At 48.3% G+C, this 24,554-nt stretch overlaps 1 protein-coding gene across 1 annotated transcript in view; it reads right to left on the bottom strand.

Annotated features, from left to right (window-relative positions):
* Positions 1-24,554, bottom strand: part of LOXL2 (lysyl oxidase like 2) — a 77,076-nt gene that overhangs the window by 38,456 nt on the left and 14,066 nt on the right. The window contains 2 exon segments of the mRNA XM_030964289.1: positions 368-579; positions 18,352-18,527. Coding sequence (XP_030820149.1) covers positions 368-579; positions 18,352-18,527 — 388 coding nt within the window.

Raw genomic sequence — 24,554 nt, 5'->3', positions numbered from 1 at the left:
CAGTTTGGTGCCATCCCTGCCCTGCCCACCACAGAGCCCATCCCTGCTGGAGGAAATTATCAACCTCAAGCTGGTGTTATAAAATACCAATATTTTTTGGGCCAAGTGTCCCATCTCCCATTCCAGGCCCTGTCAAACACTGACACTCATCAAGGTCTGCATCCCATGGATGAGGATCAAAGGCCTCCCCTGCCTGCACCAGGAAACGCTGGACATTCCAAACATTCGCACAAATGAAAAATCCCATCTGGAGGAACGAAGCAGCCGGAGCTGCTCCTCTCCCAGGGTCCCAGGTGCCACCTGCCCTGGGAACAAGGCCCCAAGTGTTCCAGGGAATGGCTGTGGCTCCACCCAGCCCTGCCCTTACTTGTAGACGTTGGTGTTGTATTTCCTCTCGCTGGGGAAGCCAAACATCCCGCAGACCACGCGGGAATTCTTCATGGTCCAGTGCCTGTCACAGATCTGCTTCCAGGTGCCCTCGTCCTTCACCTCCACATAGCCCTCGGTGACAGGGACCCGCTTGCGGTAGGTGGCCAGGATGGCGCGGATCCGGATGTCCTCCACCTGGATGTTCATGTTCTGCGGGGGGAAAATAAACGGGAATGATGCTGGATTGGAGGGAAATGGGCTGTGAGCTTCCAGGTGGGATCGCAGCCCAATCGTGGTCAAGTTCTGTGGGTGGAAAATAAACAGGAATGATGCTGGATTGGTGTGGTGGTGTTTGAGGGACCCCAGGATGAGGGAAGAGATGAGAATCTTGACTCCGTGTTTTGTTGCATTGCAATTTCAGGGTTTACCCTAGAATTTCGGATCCCTCCCTGAAGATTCCCTCCCCAGGTGTGTCAGTCACCTCTCCTTCCCCCTCCCAGCACTGTCTGTCAATCCTGAGTGATTGGCAGATCCAAAGGATGCCCTCTACCCCTGGGGGGCATTGGGCCATCCAGGTGTCCTTTGTCCCTTTGTCCCTCCCCTCCTGTCCCTGCTTGGTGGCTCCCTGCCCCTTCCCTGCCCCTCTCCCCGGGGTTCAAAGGAGCAGCAGCCACGGGCTCAGGGAGTTCTGCTGGAGCTGGTGCTGCATTCAGAGGCCTGTGGGCCACAATAAAGCTCTGGATCCAAACCCTCCATCAGAACCGACTCCTTTCCTTCACCATCGCCTTAAAGCTTCTGCACAGAGGGAAACCTGAGGAGCAGCCCCTGGTGTGGGGGGAAGCTCCATCCCAGCACCACCAGAGCTCCTGCAGGCCTGGACTTGTCTGCAGTGCCCAGAGCAGCACCCAGCCAGCCCAAAGTGTCTGTGGGGTGAAACACCACACACCCATAGAGCCCAAAGTGTCTGTGGGGTGAAACACCACACACCCAGCCAGCCCAAAGTGTCTGTGGGGTGAAACACCACACACCCATAGAGCCAAAAGTGTCTGTGGGGTGAAACACCACACACCCATAGAGCCAAAAGTGTCTGTGGGGTGAAACACCACAGTGCTGCTGTTTGGTTCAGCACCAAGGGCCAGACAAGCTCAGACACGTCCTGTCTGGCTGTATTGGTAATTATTCCAATAAAGTTTCAGAAGGCTGATCTATTTTTTATGATATATATTATATTAAAAGAAAATGTTATACTCAAACTATACTAAACAAAAAGCAAGGAGACATCAGAAAGCTAGAAAGGAATGAATAATAAAATCTTGTGGCTGACCAGAGAGTCTGGACACAGCTGGCTGTCATTGGCCATTAATTAAAAACAATTCACATGCAGCCAATCAAAGGTGCACCTGTTGGTAAGCAACCTCCAGACCACATTCCACAGCCATCAGATAGTTATTGTTTACGTTTCTTTTCTGAGGCCTCTCAGCTTCTCAGGAGAAAAATCCTAGCGAAAGGATTTTCATAAAATACGTCAGTGAGAGATTGGAGGGAAATGAGCCGTGAGCTTCCAGGTGGGATCACAGCCCAGTCATGGTCGAGTTCTGTGCGTGGAAAATAAACAGGAGTGATGGTGGATTGTAGGGAAATGGGTTTTGGAAATTCCAGCTGGGGTCACAGACCTACTGTGGTCAGGCAGGGCAGAAAGGATGAGGTGTTGGGGAAGGGACAGGGCAGGGAGGCAGAGGAGTGACAGGAAAACAGCGATTCAGACTTCCAGAGGGCAGGGTTAGATGGGTATTGGGAACACATCCTTCCCTGTGAGGGGCTGGGATGGAATTCCCAGAGAAGCTGTGGCTGCCCCATCCCTGGAAGTGTCCAAGGCCAGGCTGGAGCCACCTGGGACAGTGGAAGGTGTCCCTGCCAATTGTAGGGGGTGGAATGAGATGATTTTTAAGCTCCCTTCCAACCCAAACCTTTCTGGGATTTTATGAAACAAACCTTTCCACCTTGTGTAAATCCATCCTCTGGAAGAAGATTCTTTTTCTCATTAAAAAAAAAAAACAAACTCTAATTTATTTTGTAAGTAGCCCTATAACAAATCTTTGTCACTTCAATTCCAAGTGCTGTTTTCACCTTAATTTAGCCCCTGTTCCTGTGGAAATTAACCAAGCTCAGCTTTGTTAGGGCCAGCCTTACTCAGAGCATCATTCGGGTGCAGGGAGGTGGGAGCCCTGGCAGGGGAAGGGCTTTGGGGTTTTCATCCAAAGCCATGATTTCATGTGGAATCTGGGATTCCAACGTGCTGACAGCAGCATTTGTCTGGCTCCTCCTCCACAGCCTGGGACAGCAAGTGAGTCATGGAAGGCGAATGGATTTCACACATGGCACCTACGTGAGGACACAGAGCAGCCCTGGAAGACTCCGGGGGCAAATCTCCCTGGAAAATACCCCCGAGTGTAAGATCTGAGGGCACAAACCAGCCCTGCAGGGCTTCAGGGGCAAATCCGGGCTGGAAAATGTCCCTGAGGGCAAAAGCCACCCCGCAGGGCCACAGAGGGAAATCCTGGCTGGAAAATACCTGGGAGGGCACAGAGCAGCCCTGCAGGTCTTCAGGGGCAAATCCTCGTTTGAGGAGGCAAATCCTGGCTGGAAAATGTCCCTGAGGCCAAAAACCAGAGCTGCAGAACCCCAGAGGCAAATCCTCTCAGGAAAAGATCCCTGAGGGCACAAACCAGAGCTGCAGGGCCTCAGGAGCAACTCCAGGCTGGAAAATAACCCTGAAGGCAAAAATCAGCCCTGCAGGGCCCCAGGGGCAAATCCTGTATGGAAAAGATCCCTGAGGGCAAAAATCAGACCCGAAGGGCCTCAGGGGCAAATCTTGGCTGGAAATACCTGCGAGGGCACAAAGCAGCCCTGCAGGGCCCCAGGGGCAAATCCTCACTGAAAGGGGCAAGTGTTGGATGGAAAATACCCCTGAGGATACAAACCAGCCCTGCAGGGCCCCAGGGGAAAATCCTGAATGGAAAAGTTCCCTGAGGGCAAAAACCAGCCCTGCAGACCTTCAGGAGCAACTCCAGGCTGGAAAATAACCCTGAAGGCAAAAATCAGCCCTGCAGGGCCCCAGGGGCAAATCCTGGATGGAGGGGGCAAATCCTGACTGGAAAAGTTCCCTGAGGGCAAAAATGAGACCTGAAGGGCCCCAGGGGCAAATCCTGTCCGGAGGGGGCAAATCCTGGCTGGAAAATACCCACGAGGGCACAAAGCAGCCCTGCAGAGCCACAGAGGCAAATCCTGGCTGGAAAAGGTCCTCTGTGGCAAGTGGTTACAAAAGAGCTTCTGAAAAGTGGATAAATTCCCTTCCAGGAGCCCTTTCGGTGTCAAATATGTGCAAACCCACGTGGTGCCGCTCGGGGTTACATCAGAGCTGAGGAATCCTCGGATTCAGCCACTCGGAAAAGAAGAATTGCCCGGAGCTTTAAAGGGCCACGGGCCTCTGGTCAGGGCTCACGGGGAGATCAGAGCAGGACCTGCAGATTCCATGGCTCAGCCATTCTCCAGATGCTGCCAGTGGTGCTGACACCACAAACAGAGCCCAGGGAAGGGTAAAGAAAGAGGCTGCTGGGGCAGGAAATGGGTCAGGGAGTGGGGCAAGAGGCAAGGAATGGTGTTGGCATCTCCTCCTCATCCTCACCTCTGCCCACACCACCTTGGACAACTCACTTAAGGCTTCCCCCTTCCTTTTCCTTATTCCTCCTCCACCTTTGTGTCTTTTATTTGTCTACATTTACCACCCAGTTTTGCAAATCACTGGTTCCCCCTCTCCCCCTCAGCTGCAAGAATTCAGTTCTCCAAAATCTGAGCTAGAACATCCCCCAACCCCTGGAAAACAGGATTTATCCAAAAGTGCTACTCACATAGGGTTCATAGGCTGGGCTCCAGTTTTGAAAGCTCTTGTAGCCCTCAAGAATTAAAAATAACCCCTGTGATACCTAAATTTGGTACATCTGAGGCAATTTCAGGTGTTCCAGGGGTCTGATGTAAGAGGGGATTTGAAACCTCTCCAGTGGAGCCTGAGAAATCCATTTGCAGCACCAAGTTTCTCCTGAGCTTGGCAGCTTCTCCTGAGCCTGGCAGCTTCTCCTAAAACCTTGCAGAGTTTTTGAGTACGTGCTGTCAGGAAGGTATCAGAGCCCCAGGGCATTCCAGGCCTCCCCAGGCTGCTTTCCAAACCCTGCTACTCGCTTCTCCCTGGTGCAATTTAGGAAATGTTTCCAGCTTTTGCCTTGATGGAGAAATTGTGTTTACCCAGGGCTGTCAGAGGGAACTTTGTTCCCCTGCTTCCCCTACCCTGCCTCATTTTCTTCACCAGGAAAAGAGTAATCGAAGCCTTAAATGCGCTTGGAAGCAGCTCTGGGTGCTGAAGATCTCCAAGTGTTTTTAATAAAAGCCTTTTAAAGGGATTAACCCAAAGGCCAGGGAGCCAACCCTTCAAACTGTGCTGGAAAAGCACCTGGGAAAAGATGGGAAACAGGAGGCAATTTGCACTGGCAGCTGGAAAAGTGGGAGAGGGAGTTTTCCATCTGTGATTGTGGGATTTTTCCATCCTGTAGGAAGCCCTGGGTAGGTTTGAGACCCACAGTTAGGGGAGGATCAGCTCTGCTGCACATTAAAGTGGCAGAAAGGGACATTTTCATTCTGGAGCTGGCATCAGCAGTGTGCTAAAGCCCACACACGGTTTTCAAAAGGGACAGCCCTGTCCCTTTTCCTTGGATTTAGACCAGCTGGAGGCCACAGCCAGGCCTTGGAAGGAGTTCACACCTGGGTGCTGCTCCAGGTGCTGAGTTTTGTGGTTTTGTGAGGAAGCAGCTCCACAGCTCAGCCCGCTTGAGTCCTGGGTCACTCCAGATGTTGAACATCTGCCTGGTGCTTCCCAGGACCAGCATTCCCGTGTTCCACCTCTTCCTCATCATTGAACATCCCTGTTCTGGCTGCTGGGCCATCCCAGGGAATGTCACCCAGGTGGGAAACCTGGAAAACACCCAAGGCCAACAGAGGAGTCAAAGGACTCGATCTTGGAGGTCTTTTCCAGCCTTAAGGATTCCTGGGAGGGAGCAGCAATTCCCAAACTCCTTCTGTGCAGGAATCAGGTTCAGAGAGAGCAAACTGCTTCTTCAAAGGCCAAAAAACAGGGAATCCTATCCAGGATCCTGAGGATTCAAACCCAACCTCCTCCTGAGGATCCCTCTGCAGCAGGGAACACAACAGAGCCCCTAAAGCAGCCACGTTCTCATCGAGAACATTTGGGTTTTCCTCTCCTGATCCAACAGATTTGGGATTTCCCTTTCCTTCCCACTCCTCCAGCCAGGCAGGAGCTCTGTTCCCAAATCCCAACACATCCACCTGTCCCTGCCAGAGGCTGAGGGGAGAGCACTGAGCAGGGCAACAAGGAACAATCCCTCCCTGTTGCATTCCTGCACCTTCCAGGCACCTCCACCTCGTGGATTTCCCAAGCCAGAGGGTGGATTTTAATGTTCCAAAGCCCTGGATGGATCTGGGAATGCCTTGCTGGGATTTATGCTATCAGAGCATCAGGCAGAGAAAGAAAAGAGCCCACTGAGGCTGAGGAGGAGAAAAGTCACAATGATGCAAAAAAACCCCACAAAACCTTTTAAAAATGCAAAGCTTGGGAATGCTGGCAGATACTTTGGGATTTGCCTGCTATTTTTGCAATTATTTCTGCAGCTTAACAAATCAAAAGAAGTTGTTCCAGCTGTTTCCAGAAGAGCTCTGAGCACAGCAGGAGTGGGCTATCCATGCCTCCAGAATTCAAGATCCCTATATTTGCCATTCCAGGACTCAAAATCCCTGTATTTCCCACTCCAGCACTTGAGATCCTGAAATCTCCCATTCCAGCACTTGAGTATTTCCCACTCCAGCATTTAAAATCCCTGTATTTCCCACTCCAGGCTCAAGATCCCTCTATTTCTCACTCCAGCACTCGAGATCTCAGAATTTAACCACTCCAGGATTTCAAAGTTCTCTATTTCCCCTTCCAGGCTGGGCATTTGGACATTTCTTCCCCCCTGACTGGCTGGGCTGGCTCCTTGTTGTTTTTTTTTTTTTTTTACAGCAGTGAAAACCAAGTTGTAAATGGAAATTTGGGAAAGCATTCCTGGGTCCAATGTGCCACCTCAGGCTTTGGACAAAGCTCTCCCATCTCATCCCTCTCCCCGGAGATGCTGACTCAGACATGAAAAGAAATCCTGCTCCAAGCTGAGATTCTGTTTAGTGCATCCAGCCCTTTTGGCATCGTTATTTTTTTTTTGGCCTGTGTTTGCCAAGGAGGACAAAAAAACGAGCAAAGCAGCAAAAAATGAGGCAACATTTCATTCCTGGAGGGAATTAATCTCCTGATAGCTCCAACAGGCCACAGGGACATTTTAAGGGTCTGTCTGAGAGCAAAACCAACCCCAGTGCCATCCCCTTTTTATCCCAGAGCTGGTTTAGAGGAGGGAATTTTAGAATTTTTTCTGAGAGCAAAACTAACCCCAATCCCACCCCCTTTTCCCTTCCAGAGCTGGTTTAGAGCTCTGGAGCTCAGGAAATTTTGTCTGAGAGCAAAACCAACCCCAAACTCTTCCCCTTTTTCTTCCCAGAGCTGGTTTAGAGCAGGAAATTTTGGGATTTTGTATGGGAGAAAAACCAACCCCAATCCCACCCCCTTTTCCCTTCCAGAGCTGGTTTAGAGCTCTGGAGCTCAGGAAATTTTGTCTGGGAGCAAAACCAACGCAAATCTCTTCCCCTTTTCCCTCCCAGGGGTGGTTTAGGGCAGGGAAATTTTGATGGAGCAACTCAAGGGTTTGCTCAGCTCTGAACAAAGAGCAAAACCTCAGAGAGGAATTCAAGCCACTGCAGAGCTCGGCTTTGTATTGGAAAATTCAAGAACAAAGGATCAGAATAAGCGCACTGAGGGTTCTCCATGAGAAAGGGCTGCCGGGAGCTTTTTTCCCAATAATTCTTTGGGGTTGGAATGGTTTCCTCTGGCTGCAGAGGTTTTGTTACACCAGGGCTGTTCAATAATGCAAATGCAAGCAGAAATGGTTCATCCTCCAACAGCAGCTGGGCTGATGGTGAAAACAGATCCCAGAGAAAAACTGGGAGCAAACAACACCTAATGGATAAAGCAGATTCCTGAAACCCCCCTCTCTGTGCTCCATGGACATGTGGAGGGCGATCCCACCACAAGGAAAACTCTGGGATTCGAGAGAAAGCTGAACCCTAAACCATGGAGGGAGGCAAAGATGGGGATTTGGGAAAGGGGGAGAGGGACAAGATGGGGGGAATGGTTTGGGATAGAAAGTGGGCAGGGATTGGATGGAAGGAAAGGCTGGGATGGAATTCCCAGGGCTGGGATGGAATTCCCAGAGCAGCTGCGGCTGCCCCTGGGTCCCTGGCAGTGCCCAAGGAGAGGCTGGAGCACCCTGGGACAGGGGGAGGTGTCCCTGGGGATGGGGTTTAAGCTCCCTTCCCAATCAAACCATCCCAGGATTCCACAATCTCAGCTGGGACTTCCAGCATCCTGCAACACAAATGAGTAAAAAATGAAGGAAAAATGTGTGAAACTCTTCCGTGCTGGGCCGTGTTTCCCTCTGTCCCATCCCTTCCGTGCCAGGAGCCACGTCCAGGCCCCCAGAGCTGCTCCTCCCCAGTGGGACACAAGAGCCCTGGCAGAGGCTCCAGCTCCGTTACGAAACCAGGGACTCGCAGCCGGGGCCAGCCCAGGGAAAAGGGTTTGTTCTGAGCCCTCACAAAAGGACTCTGGCTCGGAAAAGTTTTCACATGAGCCTCGACTGCTTTTGTTTCCACCCTCTGAACCAAACGCTTCCCCATGGCTCCGGATCCGACGGCAAAATCCCACCCAGCTTTGGGAGCATTCCCTGCGTTGTGTGCCGTGTGCTGTGTGCTGGCAGGTGATGCCCAGGATGGGTTTTTTGGGGCCCTCTCCGTGCCCAAACCCAGCTGCTCCCTTTCCTTGTGAAGGGCCCTGAGGGCGCTCAGGAATCAGTCCAGGGAGAGCATCCTGTTCCTAGAAATCCCAGGCTCACACGCTGCCCTGGTGCTGAATCACCCTGGAGTTTGGATTTCCCTCTGCTCTGTCCTTGGATTTTTTCACTTCCATTTTCATTCCTCTCTTGCTTTAAGAGCTCCATGATCCACTCAAACTCCTCTTTCCTTCCCTAAGCCTGACCTATTCCACTGCCCCTTAAATAAAACCTATATAAATAGGTTTTAATAATTTAATAATAGTGAAATCCTTTTTCACTCCCAACTGAGCTCCAGGATTTCTCAGCTTCCAAACATCAGGAATTAAGGCTGAAACTTCAACAAGAAATTGGGGTTTTTCCTCCAATCCTCAACACAACACAAAAATCTTTCCACAGGGGCTTTGTCCATCATAAAAACCTTCACTTCCACTAAAACCTCAGCCACCAGAGGAAAAAGACACTTTTTCTTCACATCCATCGGAATGGGTGAAATCTGTTTGGGTTTAAACATCTGCAGCTGAGCCTCTGAGTCACCCCAAGGTCCTGGCTGTTCAATAAACACGGCAGGATGGGACAAAGCTGGGGGACAGAGCTGGGCTGGGGCTGCACAGAAGGGTGAGGGAGCAGAGTTTGAGCCAGGCTTAGGGGCCAGGAGCAAACCCAGCGCAGATTTGGGCTGCCAAAAGCCTGGCTGGGCTGGGAGAGGCTCCGTGGAGCACGGGCAGGGCGAGGGGACAGCCCTGGGGAAGGCTGGGGACACCAGGGAGGGGACAGAGCAGGAGCAGGGGGGCTGAGAGGCTTTGGCATGGGCAGGCTCAGCCTAGGGCAGGCTCAGCTAGGGCAGGCTCAGCCTAGGGCAGGCTCAGCCTAGGGCAGGCTCAGCTAAGTGCAGGCTCAGCTTAGGGCAGGCTCAGCTTAGGGCAGGCTCAGCCTAGGGCAGGCTCAGCCTAGGGCAGACTCAGCTAAGGGCAGGCTCAGCTTAGGGCAGGCTCAGCTTAGGGCAGGCTCAGCCTAGGGCAGGCTCAGCCTAGGGCAGGCTCAGCCTAGGGCAGGCTCAGCTAGGGCAGGCTCAGCCTAGGGCAGGCTCAGCCTAGGGCAGGCTCAGCTTAGGGCAGGCTCAGCTTAGTGCAGGCTCAGCTAGGGCAGGCTCAGCCTAGGGCAGGCTCAGCTTAGGGCAGGCTCAGCTAGGGCAGGCTCAGCCTAGGGCAGGCTCAGCTAGGGCAGGCTCAGCTTAGGGAGGACGCGGCTCTGTCCTGGCAGCCCCGGGGCTGGGGGGCTCCCGATGGGCAAAGCTTTGTCATTCCCCGTGTCCTTCCTGCTGAGCTGCCTCAAAGTGTTTGGATCAGGCACTGGAAGCTGGGAAAATGTATTGCCAAGGCGCAGCAAGGTCAGGAACACAGAATTAATTACATTAGATCTGTGCAAAAGACCTCCACGCTCATTAAGCCCAACCTCTGACCAATCAGCACTTTCTCGCCCAGGCCACCCCACTCTGTCCTTAGGAGAAGTTCAATATTTGAACAGAAAAATGATCTTTACAGGCCTTTCCAACCCAAATCCTTCCATGAGTCCCTGATTCCAGCACCCTGACCTGCCACAAAGGAGCCACTGAGGCAAATGATCACGCTCACACAGCACTAAAACATGGTGGATCGCCCCAAAATCAGGTTAATTAACATTTTCCTGAGGTGAGGAGATGCTGAAGACCCTCCCAGACACACAAAGCAGCAGAATTTTGCTGCACTTGGGCTTTGGTTTGGAGGATTAAACATTTACAGCACAGGGAAACTCAAACCCTGTTGTCACAACAAACGGGCAAATAAAACTTTTCTAATTAAACACTGAGGGCTGCAGCAGACACAGATGGGCTGGGAGTGACAAATCCCCACCATGGGGACAGAGATTCCACGGATTTTCATGGCAAAAAGCTGGAAAAGGAAGTTGTACAAAAAATTGTAATAATCTAAAAATGTAAATGACAGAGATGGCCATTCCCTTTTTTGTTGTAGAATAATTTTCCTCTGAGGACGGGGCTTCAGGTGCCTCAATCTCAACAGCACTGAGTGAAAAAGAGAATTGAAACTCTTGTACCTATTTTACTGTTTCGAGAAGGAAAATATGTAGATTTTTTTCCAGGTCTTCTACAGTATTTTCTTATTCTGAAGGTGTCATTGTTGAGTGCTGCGAGGAGCAGGGAGTTGGACTCGATGATCCTTAGGGGTTCCTTCCAACTAGAGATATTAAAAGGGGGAGATTTACCGGGGGACAAGGCACAAGCTTCTCCCTTCCCTCCTGCACCCCCAGCTCAGTCTGGCCTCACACAGAGCCTGGTTTGACTGCAAACCCCTGAGCAGGACCCGGCAGAGCCTTTTCCCCCTCGTTAAAAATCCGCAATTAACCAGAATCATGGGATGGTTCGTGTTGGAAGGGACCCTAACCCCATCTCATCCCACCCTGGGACACCTCCCACCACCCCAGGCTGCTCCAAACCCCATCCAGCCGAGCCCTGGACACTTCCAGCCGTGGCTGAACCCCCTTTTAACGCAGCATAACCAAAGCCTTTGAGCCACGGGGCTTTGAAGGGAGATTTTTCTGCCTCACAAGGACCCAGAGGGGAAATGCAGGCCAGAAATAGCAGCCAGACCTGTCTGGCCACCGTCTGGCCAAAGCCCTGGGCTGGCCCCAGGTACCAGAGCTATTTGGGAGCTGCAGAAATCCGATATATTTAGAGCCTGGCCTGTTTGAAGGCTGTGTGGGCGCACGCAGAGGAAGGAGGTGGACAGCAAATATTTTGTTCAGGATGTTTTGGGGTGGGCATTCAATAAACTCCCTCTGGCGCATTGATTTAAGGAATATATTAAGGTAAGAGTCAGCCACTGTGGCCTTGAAACGGCTGGAAAAGGCAGGAAAGCAGCTGCAGGTGGGTCTGGGATGAGCTGGGATAACACAGAGTGACTGCAGGCACTGTTGGAAGGGCAGGGATGGCGTTCCCTGCTCGGGGAACACACAGGGAATTTGGATTTCAGAGCTCCTGACACCCAGCGGCTCCATCACCCTCCCAGAAATGCTCTAAAATCTGCCGTGGAAGTGGGAAACAGCAAAAAAAGGAATTTTAACAAGGGAGGGATGGAATTCCGGTGTTACCAGAAGGATTAACCCCTTCCTGCCTGTCTCCCTCTGTGACGGCGGTCACAAGGGTGTTTGGGATGAAGGAAGAGACGTAGATCTGACTCGATGATCAGAAGGCTTGATTTATTATTTTCTGACCTATACATCTATTTAAACTACACTAAAAGAAAAAGAAAGGAGAGTTTCCAGAACCTGCTACCTAACCTAAGAACAGAAAAGTAAAGAATTGATAACAAACCCCGCTCTCTCGGCACAGTCCGAGAGAGCTCTCAGTTCTGGATTGGCCGTTATTTCTAAACATCCAATCTGGGCCAATCCAGACAGACCTGGTGCATTCCACAGCAGCAGATAACCCATTGTTTATGTCTGGTTGCTGAACTTCTCAGCTTCAGCAGGGAAAATCCTGAGAGAGGATTTTTCATAAAAGAAATGTCTGTGACATCCCTCCTCCTTACCACAACTCTGCCACCATTCGCCCTCCCCCAAAACCCTTCAGGGTTTGGGTTGAAAATGCCTTTAAAGATCATTTTTCTGTTCAAATATTGAACTTTCCTAAGGACAGAGTGGGGTGGCCTGGGCGAGAAAGTGCTGATTGGTCAGAGGTTGGGCTTAATGAGTTTGGGGGCCTTTTGCACAGATCTAATGTAATTAATTCTGTGTTCCTGACCTTGCTGTGCCTTGGCAATAATTTTTCCCAGCTTTCAGAGGTCAAGCACTGCCCCTTCCCAGCAGGAAAAGGATGGAAGAGCTCAGGGATGGGAAGAAGTGTGACATAACCCTGCAAGCATGAGCTGTGATGGGAAGGGATCTGTCTGAGCACATCCACATGGAATGGCTGGGTGATTTGTGGCCGTGGAAAATCTCACCCTATCCCACTTATCCGCGGCTTTTCCAAACTGGGCAGCGGAGCTGAGCCGGTGTCCAATGAAAATGAGCTCGGCTCAGGGGTTATCGAGCTGCTTCTGAGGAGGCTCCCTGTGGGGCAGAGCTGAGCCAGCCAGGCCAGATTTGGGCAAAACGTCCCCGTGCAGGGCCCTGTCACCGTGGTGGATTCCCCCTCCCTGGTTTTCCATGTTCCCAGCACTTCCCAGCCCCAGGGAATCTGCACCAAAGGGGCTTTAACACATTCTAAATGATGAGGAAAGGCTGGGGGAACTGGGATTGTCCAGAAGTTTTGGGGTGACCTCACTGTGGCCTTGCAGTGCCTAAAGGAGCTACAGAAACATGGAGAGGGATTTGGGACAGGACACAGGGAATGGCTTCCCACTGGGAAAGGGGAGATTTGGGTGCAGCATTGGGAAGGAATTCCTGGCTCTGAGGGAGGGGATGGGATTCCCAGAGGAGCTGTGGCTGCCCCTGGATCCCTGGGAGTGCCCAAGGCCCCCCTCAAGGTGAAGAAACTTTTCCCAGCATCCAACTAAAGCTCCCCTGGCCCAGCTCCAGCTGTTCCCTCTGATCACAGGCACCAAAATCTGCCCTCGCTCCTGTTAATCCACAGGCTGGGCACAGTCAGATCCATTTGGGAATCACAACCAGCGTGGGAATGCAGGATCCAGCACCCAAGCTCGGTTTAGCACCTCCAGCCAGGCCTGTTTAGTAAAGCCTGGCTTGGGCAGCAGCTGAAGGACAAACGGACAGATCTCGTCCCCCGGGAATCCCGGTGGGATTGCGCTGGTTCTGCTCTGTCAGCGCAGAAGCTGATGGAGAGCCCTGACCACAGCAGAGCTCAGAGGAAATTCCAGCCCCCTCACCCCTCATTCCAAAGAGAAAACATCACTGGGACAAGCTCTGGGCTCCAGCAGGAGCCCAGGAGCTCACAAACGATGATGTTTCCCCTGGTGAATGCAAGGAACGACCTGTGGGATTCCCAGACGTGTTGGGAAGGGCAAAACCTTCCAAACTCGCCTTCACAGGAGGCTTTGGACCCCCCCAGTTGAGGTTTGTGACCCCCTGGGTCACCCTGCTCCTCGTTTTTGGCTCCAGCCGTGCCCCACTGGCTGCTGAGCAGATAAAGCAAAGATAAGAGTGGCGAAACTCAGAGGGGGAAGGAGCTGGAACATTTGACAGCCAGTTGTGAGCGCAAGGAGCTGCCACGATGGCATCCCAAACATCCCAACTCCTCACCTCCAGCCTCGATCCTGCTCAGGGAGAGCAGCAGGGAAGGAGCCCTGCAGCTCCAGGGATTTGATTTTAGAGGGAGAGAGGAAAAACCAGCTGGGTTTTGCAGAATGGAAGCAGTGGTGCTGTGGGAAGGTTCGTGAAATTCAGGGAGAAACAGAATCCTGGGAGGGTTTGGGTGGGAAAGGAGCTCAAAATCATTCAGAGAGATAAAGAATCCTGGAATGGTTTGGGTGGGAAAGGAGCTCAAAAATAATTCAGGGAGAAACAGAATCCTGGGAGGGTTTGGGTAGGAAAGGAGCTCAAAATCATTCAGGGAGAAACAGAATCCTGGAATGATTTGGGTAGAACAGGAGCTTAAAACCATTCAGAGAGAAACAGAATCCTGGAATGGTTTGGTAGGAAAGGAGCTCAAAAATAATTCAGGGGGAAACAGAATCCTGGAATGGTTTGGGTGGGAAAGGAGCTCAAAATCATCCAGGTTGCTCCAGCCTGGTTTTGGACACTTCCAAGGATGCAGGGGCAGCCACAGCTTCTCTGGAATTCCATTCCAGCCCCTCCCCAACCGCACAGGGAAGGTTTTCCCCCCGATTTCTAATTCTAACCTGCTCTCTCTGTCAGTGTGAGGCAGGCAGGGCATGGGCAGGGGGCTGCAGCCCCACTTAGCACAGCTCCTTAAAAATAAATCCACTTCTCCCTATTCCATCCCCTCCTCCTGCTGAGGGATCCAGGCTTCTGCTCCAGGAATCGCTTCAGTCTCATGATTCATCTGAAATTTCAGCACCCCCAGAGCAGCAGCCGAGCTCATTCCCAAATATGTGAGGAGTTCCATTCAGCCAGCCCCGTGCTGAGCTCATGGAAAGGCAGAGCCCTCCGAAGCTGCCGTGATTAATTCAGCCCGGGGTGAGGTGACCTCTGTCTAGACTAAAGCAGATTTTCTTCCAGGTGTTTTGAGGACTCTCTGTGGCTTCAGAGGAGCCAAAGCCACCCCTGGTGTTCCACGCTCCCGCCTCATTGCCTGGGACACAAGGGAGCCATTGATGGAGCAGCTGGGATGGTCCCTCCCGAGGCAGGGGAGGCGAGGTCAGGGTGGGGAAAGGAATTGAATCCCTCAGATCCTGCAGCCTTTCCTTTCCTTTCCTTTCCTTTCCTTTCCTTTCCTTTCCTTTCCTTTCCTTTCCTTTCCTTTCCTTTCCTTTCCTTTCCTTTCCTTTCCTTTCCTTTCCTTTCCTTTCCTCTCTCTCCTTTCCTCTTTCCTCTCCTTTCCTCTCCCTCTCTCCTCTCCTCTCCTCTCCTCTCCTCTCCTCTCCTCTCCTCTCCTCTCCTCTCCTCTCCTCTCCTCTCCTCTCCTCTCTCTCCTCTCCTCTCCTCTCCTCTCCTCTCCTCTCCTCTCCTCTCCTCTCCTCTCCTCTCCTCTCCTCTCCTCTCCTCTCCTCTCCTCTCCTCTCCTCTCCTCTCTCTCCTCTCCTCTCCTCTCCTCTCCTCTCCTCTCCTCTCCTCTCCTCTCCTCTCTCTCTCCTCTCTCCTCTCCTCTCCTCTCCTCTCCTCTCCTCCTCTCCTCTCCTCTCCTCTCCTCTCCTCTCCTCTCCTCTCCCTCCTCTCCTCTCCTCTCCTCTCTCTCCTCTCCTCTCCTCTCCTCCTCTCCTCTCCTCTCCTCTCCTCTCCTCTCCTCTCCTCTCCTCCTCTCCTCTCCTCTCCTCTCCTCTCCTCTCCTCTCCTCTCCCTCCTCTCCTCTCCTCTCCTCTCCTCTCCTCCTCTCCTCTCCTCTCCTCTCCTCTCCTCTCCTCTCCTCTCCTCTCCTCTCCTCTCCTCTCCTCTCCTCCCTCTCTCTCCCTCCCTCCCTCCCTCCCCTCCCTCCCTCCCTCCCTCCCCTCCCCTCCCTCCCTCCCCTCCCCTCCCTTCCCTCCCCCCCTCCTCCCCTCCCCTCCCTCCCTCCCTCCCTCCCTCCCTCTCCTCTCCTTTCTATGCAGCCCAGCCTGGGTTTTCCCTGGATGCTCAAAAGGAGCTCTGGAAACACTTACAGGGGGGGTCTCTCCCTAAATTTTGGCCAAGGACGGCCAGGGAATTGAGATAGTGAAAAATCCAAGAAAACAGAGGTGCCTGAGGCACCACAAACTCCCCAAGCTGAGGAGATAAAGAAAAAAAAATCCATTTTTCCCCCTCTGAACAGCTCATCCCAGCTCCCTTCCAGCCCAGCATTTCTTTATCCCGTGGGATTTCTGTCATTTCCCCTTTGGTTCTGTCATTTCCCCAAATCTCCCCCTCAGCCTCCCAGTGAGAGCCCAGAACCTTCCCCACGACTTCCTCACTTCCAGCCCTAACCCCACATTCCCACAAATGTTCCCATATTTTTATCGTGGCTTTTTCATCATCGCTCATCCGAACAACACAAAAATATCTTTGTATCTTCCCTTGAAATCCAGCGTGGCTGCAGGAATTATTCCACCCCAAATCCAACCCTTCCCACTGCCCCCATTAGCCCAGAGAGCTCCGAACTGGTCCCAGTGTTAAAAGAGGAGAGAAAATTCAGGATTTTTTGTCCATTAGAACTAAAAAAATCAGGAAAGTTCTGTGAGTACAGCACAGATTTTGTCTCTTTAAATTCATTCTTTGAAATATTAACAGAACAGGTTTCAATTTTGAAAAATTGTTTGAGGAACTGGAATAATTTATAGAAAAAAATAAAATAAATCTCTGATTGTTTCAAATTCTTATTATTTATCTGATAATGTGGATAAATAATATGTGGGATTAACATGGGATAAATTGATAATTTATGTCATCCCAGCCATCCCAGTCCACAGGATGCTCTGAATCAGAGTTTTTACCCCATTTACCTCAATTTGATTAATCAAAGGCACATTTTGTCTCTAAATTCATCCTCTGAAACATGAAAAGAACAGGTTTCAATTTTGGAAAATTGATTGAGGAACCGGAATAATTTATAGTAAAAAGTTTCAAATTCTTATTGTTTATCTGAATTTCTGAAATTGGAACCTGAATTTTGTCTCTCCGGCCCAGGCAGGAGCAGCCAAGTTTTAATTCCAGAGATGGGATCAATATGGGATAAATTGATCATGTGAATGAATATGGGATAAACATGAGATAAATTGATAAAGGGAATAAATTGGGATAAATTAATAAGGTGAATAAATATGTGGGATAAACATGAGATAAATTGATAGTGGGAATTAATATGGGATAAATTGATAATGTGGATAAATAGGTGAAATAAATATGGGATAAGCTGATAAGGTGAATAAATATGTGGAATTAATATGGGATAAATTGATAAGGTGGATAAATAGGTGGGATAAATAAGGGATAAATTGATAATGTGAGATAAATATAGGATAATCTGTTAATGTGGGATAAACATGAGATAAATTCATATTGGGAATAAACATGAGATAAATTCATGATGGGAATAAACATGGAATAAGTTGATAATGTGAATAAATAGGTGGGATAAACATGAGATAAATTGATAATGGGAATAAATTGGGATAAATTAATAAGGTGAATAAATATGTGGGATAAACATGAGATAAATTGATAATGGGAATTAATATGGGATAAATTGATAAGGTGGATAAATATGTGGGATAAACATGAGATAAATTGATAGTGGGAATTAATATGGGATAAAATGATAAGGTGGATAAATAGGTGAAATAAATATGGGATAAGCTGATAAGGTGAATAAATAGGTGGGATAAATAAGGGATAAATTGATAATGTGGGATAAATATTGGATGAACTGATAATGTGGGATAAACATGAGATAAATTCATAATGGGAATAAATTGGGGTAAATTAATAAGGTGAATAAATATGTGGGATAAACATGAGATAAATTGATAATGGGAATTAATATGGGATAAATTGATAAGGTGAATAAATAGGTGGGATAAGGGATAAATTGATAATGTGGGATAAATATTGGATAAACTGATAATGTGGCATGAACATGAGAGAAATTGATAATGGGAATAAATAGATGGGATAAATCTGGGACTAATTGATAATGTGGGATAAATATTGGAAAAATTGATAATGGAAATAAATATGGGATGGATGGATAATGTGAATAAATAGGTGGGATAAATACAGGATAAATTGATAATGTGGGATAAGTAGATAATGGGAATAAATATGTGGAAGAAATATGGGATAAATTGATAATGTGAATAAATATGGGATAAATTGATAATGGGAATAAGTATGGGATAAATTGGTAATGTGGGGAAAATATGGGATAAATTGATAAGGTGAATCAATAGGTGGGATAAACATGACATAAATTTATAATGGGAATATATATGAGATAAATTGGTAATGTGAATGAATCGATGGGATAAATATGGGATTAACTGATAATGTGGTATAAATATGGGATAAGTTGATAATGTGGATAAATAGATGGGTAAGTATGGGATAAACTGATAATGTGGTATAAATACAGGATAAGTTGATAATGTGAATAAATGGTGAGGTGAATAAATATGGGATAAGTTTGATAATGGGAATAAAAATGGGATAAATTGATAATATGAATAAACATGTGACAAACGTGGGATAAATCGATAACATGAACAAACATGAAGGATAAACATGTGATAAATTAACAATTTCCATCACTTCCAACCATCCCTATCCACAGAACACTCTGGATCATCATTTTCACCCCAATTACCTCGATTTGGTTAATCAGGGAGTTGTCAAACTTGAAGCCTGGGATCCTCTTCTCGCTGCACACCACGCCCACGTCCTCGGTGTGTTTGCAGTCGCTCACGCCCCAGCCGTTGGAGCTGCAGGCGGCCAGGCTGCTCTCCTTGCCCGTGCAGTGCACGTTGTCCAGCCAGATTTTCCCTGCAAAAGGAGGAAAAAACACAGCTGAGATTCCAAAAGGGGGGATCTGGGCTGCATTCCCTGAACCTGGATTCCAAGGAATCCTCCCTGAAAGGCAGGGAAGTGCTGGGTCTCATTCTTGATGTGACAATCAAGGTGAATAAAGCAGCACCTCAAGCAGTGCACGTTGTCCAGCCAGATTTCCCCTGGAAAAGGAGGAAAGCACAGCTGAGATTCCAAAAGGAGGAATCTGGGCTGGATTCCCTGAATCTGGATTCCAGGGAAGTGCTCAGTTCTCACTCTCGGTGTGAAAATCAAGATGTGAAATCTTGGTGTAAAAATGAAGCAGCACCTCAAGGATTGATGGATTGGGAAAGGATCTGGCCCATGGATTTTCCTGTCCTTTATCCATTTGGGAATAAAAATCCACCTCGAGCCTGTGCTGTTGCTGGGATGCTGATGAAAATTCTCAGTGGGAAAAATCAAGGTCTGAAAATAAAAGTGAGTAAAGTGGCACTTCAAGCAGTGCACGTTGTCCAGCCAGATTTTCCCTGAATGGGAAAAAGCACAACTGAGATTCCAAGAGGAGGGATCTGGGTTGGATTCCCTGAATCTGGATTCCAAGGAATCTTGCCTGGAAGGCAGGGAAGTGCTGGGTCTCACTCTTGGTGTGCAAATCAAGATGTGAACTCTTGGTGTGAAATTAAAGCGGCACCTCAAGGATTGATGGATTGGGAAAAGCTCTGGCCCGTGGATTTTCCTGTCCTTTATCCATTTGGGAATAAAAATCCACCTCCAGGCCATGTTGCTCCAGCACAGTGATCAGATCCATCACAGGGAACAGTGATGAAATTTGTCAGTGTGAAAAACCGAGGTGTGACAATCAAGATGAATAAAGCAGCACCTCAAGCAGTGCATGATTTTCAAACAGTCAGATTTTTCCTGGAAAAGGATGAAAACACAGCTGAGATTCCAAAAGGAGGAATCTGGGCTGGATTCCCTGAACCTGGATTCCAGGGAAGCAGCTGGGTCTCACACTCAGTGTGAAATTCAGGATTCCCTGAATCCTGAACCTGGATTCCAGGGAATCTCCCTGGGTCTCACTCTTGGTGTGCAAATCAAGGTGAATAAAGCGGCACCTCAAGGATTGATGGATTGGGAAAAGCTCTGGCCCATGGATTTTCCCGTCCTTTATCCATTTGTGAATAAAAATCCACCTCCAGCCTGTGCTGCTCCGGGGATCAGTGATGGAAATTCTCAGTGGGAAAAACCAAGGTGTGAAAATCAAGGTGAGTAAAGCAGCACCTCAAGCAGTGCACATTGTCCAGCCAGATTTCCCCTGGAAAAGGAGGAAAACACAGTTGAGATTCCAAGAGGAGGGATCTGGGTTGGATTCCCTGAATCTGGATTCCAAGGAATCTTGCCTGGAAGGCAGGGAAGTGCTGTGTCTCACTCTTGGTGTGCAAATCAAGATGTGAACTCTTGGTGTAAAAATAAAGCGGCACCTCAAGGATTGATGGATTGGGAAAGGATCTGGCCCATGGATTTTCCCATCCTTTATCCATTTGGGAATAAAAATCCACCTCCAGCCCATGTTGCTCCAGCACAGTGATCAGATCCATCACAGGGAACAGTGATGAAATTTGTCAGTGTGAAAAACCGGGGTGTGACAATCAAGATGAATAAAGCAGCACCTCAAGCAGTGCATGATTTTCAAACAGTCAGATTTTTCCTGGAAAAGGATGAAAACACAGCTGAGATTCCAAAAGGAGGAATCTGGGCTGGATTCCCTGAACCTGGATTCCAGGGAAGCAGCTGGGTCTCACTCTCAGTGTGAAATTCAGGATTCCCTGAATCCTGAACCTGGATTCCAGGGAATCTCCCTGGGTCTCACTCTTGGTGTGCAAATCAAGGTGAATAAAGCGGCACCTCAAGGATTGATGGATTGGGAAAAGCTCTGGCCCATGGATTTTCCTGTCCTTTATCCATTTGGAAATAAAAATCCACCTCCAGCCTGTGCTGCCCCAGGGATGCTGATGAAAATTCTCAGTGGGAAAAACCAAGGTGTGAAAATCAAGGTGAATAAAGCAGCACCTCAAGCAGCGCACAAAGTCCTCTCTAAAATACATCCTATAAACTGAGATTAAGCTCATCCAAGACAATAAAAAATACAATAAAAATAAAGTAAATTTTAAAATTGAAATAAAATAATATCAGGCTATTCATTCTAGTCTCTCATTAAGACATTTTTGTTAAATATCCAAATTTGCAAAGACTGTAAAATTCTATCCATGATCTACATTTCAGCGTGCTCCACCTTGGCAAAATGCTGCCATTAAGAATCGTCATTAAATGCCAGAATAAAAAAGCATTATCCTTTAATGGAATTAGTTAACTTTAAATTTTAACTTTTAAATTATTAATTTATTTATATTTTAAGACCAAAGTAAAGTTGTCAAGTTGGGAAAAGCTCCGACCCAATAGCTTTTCCCATCCTTTATTCATATAGGAATATTAAATTAATAAATTTAATCAATGTTAAATTAATATATCAAATAATATATTAAATTAAGAATATAATTAAATAAAATAAATTAATTAAAATTAATATTATGTTATATTAAATTAATATTAAATTGGAATTTAATTATGGTATAAATAATATATTAAATTAATGCATTTAAACTTATTTAAAATATTAAAATAAGAAATTAATACAGAAATCAGGCCCCTTAGAACCAGAATTGGGAAGAGCCCCCCAGAGCCTGGATTTGGGATTTCCCTGGGAATTCTCCATCCCGTGTGACCCTGTGGCCAGCCCGGTTTGTTTTCCAATGTCACGGCCTCTTCCTCGCTTGGAAATCTCCAGCTCTGCCTCTAGAGCCAAAATCCACAACTTTGGGAGCACATTCCAGGTTTGCAATTTCCCTCAGGCCCCACTCACTCTTTTATGGGACATTTATAGGTGTGAGCACTCAAAAACTGCTCAAATCCACCCAAACAGCACCTGCGGCCCTCCTGAGTGGAATTTTATCCCTGTGGGATCCAGCAGGCTCCGGGGAGGGCAGGAAAAATCCTCAGCAGGACAAGATTCAATCACAAATCCCAATAAATCCCGAGCAATCCCTTGGGGTGTCCGTTATCTCACAGATCCGTTGTTATTCCTGGATTATTTCTGAGTTTTCCCTCTCAAATTTGGTGATTTCAGGAATTCCCGGCTGTCACAAACAAACATTCTCCTTTCCAAGGGTTTGCCCAGCAGGTATTTGGGATTCAGGTGGGATTTTCCACATTTCCACCAGGTGTTAAGGTTCAGGGGGCGAGAAAGAACGTGGAAAACGCATCCCCAGGACAAGGGGAGTGGTTTAAGGTGAAGGAGGGGAAATTTAGATGGGATTTTGGGAAGAAACTCCTCCCTTGGAGGGGCTGGGATGGAATTCCCAGAGGAGCTGGTGCTGCCCCTGGAGCCCTGGAAGTGCCCAAGGCCAGGCTGGAGCACTGAGGACAGTGGGAGGTGACCATGGCAGGGGGGGATAATTGGATGACTTTAAGCTCCTTTCCAACCCAAACCATTCCATGAGTCCAGTAGATAAAATCTGGGATGAGGCTGAACAGATTTTCCCCACCAGGAGCAGCCTGAAGACGCCCAAAATGGTTATTCCCACATAATTGTTATTCCCATATAACCCAATAGTTGCTATTCCCATATAACCCAATGGTTGTTATTCCCATATAACCCAATGGTTGCTATTCCCATATAACCCAGTAATTATTCCCATATAACCAGTAATTATTCCCATATAACCCAATGGTTGTTATTCCCATATAACCCAATGGTTGCTATTCCCATATAACCCAGTAATTATTCCCATATAACCCAATAGTTGCTATTCCCATATAACCCAATGGTTGTTATTCCCATATAACCCAATAGTTGTTATTCCCATATAACCCAGTAATTATTCCCATATAACCCAATGGTTGTTATTCCCATATAACCCAATGGTGGTTATTCCCGTATAACCCAATGGTTGTTATTCCCATATAACCCAATAGTTGCTATTCCCATATAACCCAGTAATTATTCCCATATAACCCAATGGTGGTTATTCCCGTATAACCCAATGGTTGTTATTCCCATATAACCATTCCCATAGGGTATGAACTGTTCAGACCCCTTTGGAGGCACAGACCAGACCATGACACAGAACTTTTCCCTAAAATCCAACCTAAATTCCCCTGGCACAGCTCCAGCTTTGCCTGGATTCTGTTCAGGGAACAATCAGAGGCCCCTGGGCAGGAGCAGATCCCAAAATTTCTCCCCTCAGTCTCCTCTTTTCCGAGCGCCCTCAGCTGCTCCAGACCCTTCCCCATCCCCGTGTCCATCCTTTGGATGCTTCCAATAATTTCACACCTTTTTTTACCCCTCAGATCCCAAATCCACTCAGCACAGCATGAAACACCCCAAACTTGTCAATTAAACTGAAATTAGGGATTCTTGGGAGATGGAGAGGCTCCCCCAGTGCCCTGGGATCCCAATCCAAGGTCTCTCAGATGTTCCAGACCCTTCCCCATCCCTGTGTCCATCCTTTGGATGCTTTCCGATAGTTTCACACATTTTTTACCACACAGAGCACAGCATGAGAAAGGAACATTCAAAACTACCAATTAAACTAAAATTATGGATTATGGGGAACTGGAAAAGCCCTGAAATCCCAATCCAAGGTTCTTTAGCTTCTCCAGGCAATTCTCCATCCCTGTGTCCATCCTTTGGATGCTTTCCAACACTTTAACACATTTTTTACCTCAGAGAGCAGAGCACGAGAAACCAACACTCAAAACCATCAATGATACTGATCATTGATGATCAATACCAAAAATCAGGGATTATTGGATGTTGGAAACATTCCCCACACTGCTCCAAGATCTCCTCACCTTCTCCTTTCCTGTACTTGGAGCTGGGCAGCCAGGACACGGCCTTCAAGAGAGAAACACCCCAAAACCATCAATGAGACCGAAATCAGGGATTACTGGGAGATGGAAAGGCCCTTCCAATACCTTGGGATCCCAATCCAAGGTCCTTCAGCTGCTCTTCCCCATCCCTGTGTCCATCCTTTGGATGCTTTCCAACACCTTTTTTACCTCACAGAGCAGAGCACGAGAAACCAACACTCAAAACCATCAGTGAGACTGAAATCAGGGATTATTGGGAGAGGGAAGGACCCTCTCTCTTTCTGAAGACCCCCTCACCTTCTCCTTTTCCATACTTGGAGCTGGGCAGCCAGGACATGGCCTCCAAGAGAGAAACACCCCAAAACCATCAATTAGACTGAAATTAGGGATTACTGGGAGCTGGAAACATTCCCCACAGTGCTCCAGGATCTCCTCACCTTCTCCTTTCCCGTACTTGGAGCTGGGCAGCCAGGACACGGCCTCCATGTAGCCCAGCTCCCAAGAGAGAAACGCCCCAAAACCATCAATGAGACTGAAATCAGGGATTACTGGGAGATGGAACGACTCTCCCAATGCCCTGGGATCCCAATCCAAGGTCCTTCAGCTGCTCCAGACCCTTCCCCATCCCTGTGTCCATGCTTTGGATGCTTTCCAACACTTCAACACATTTTTTACCTCACAGAGCAGAGCATGAGAAACCAACACTCAAAACCATCAAAGAGACTGGTCATTGATGATCAATACCACAAATCAGCTATTATTGGGAGATGGAAAGATCTCCTCCCTCTTCCAAGATCTCCTCACCTTCTCCTTTCCCATACTTGGAGCTGGGCAGCCAGGACACGGCCTCCACATAGCCCAGCTCCCAGCCTGAGAGAGAAACACCCCAACACCACCAATTAAACTGAAATTAGGGATTATTGGAAGATGGAAAGGCCCTCCCAATACCTTGGGATCCCAATCCAAGGTCCTTCAGCTGCTGCAGACCCTTTTCCATCCCTGTGTCCATCCTTTGGATGCTTTCCAACACTTTAACACATTTTTTACCTCACAGAGCAGAGCATGAGAAACCAACACTCAAACTAATTGATGAGA

Source organism: Camarhynchus parvulus, chromosome 22 (assembly GCF_901933205.1).
Source record: "Camarhynchus parvulus chromosome 22, STF_HiC, whole genome shotgun sequence".
Classification (NCBI taxonomy): Eukaryota; Metazoa; Chordata; class Aves; order Passeriformes; family Thraupidae; genus Camarhynchus; species Camarhynchus parvulus.
Note: the sequence above shows the minus strand (reverse complement) of the source record. Positions and strands in the feature narration are given on the sequence as shown.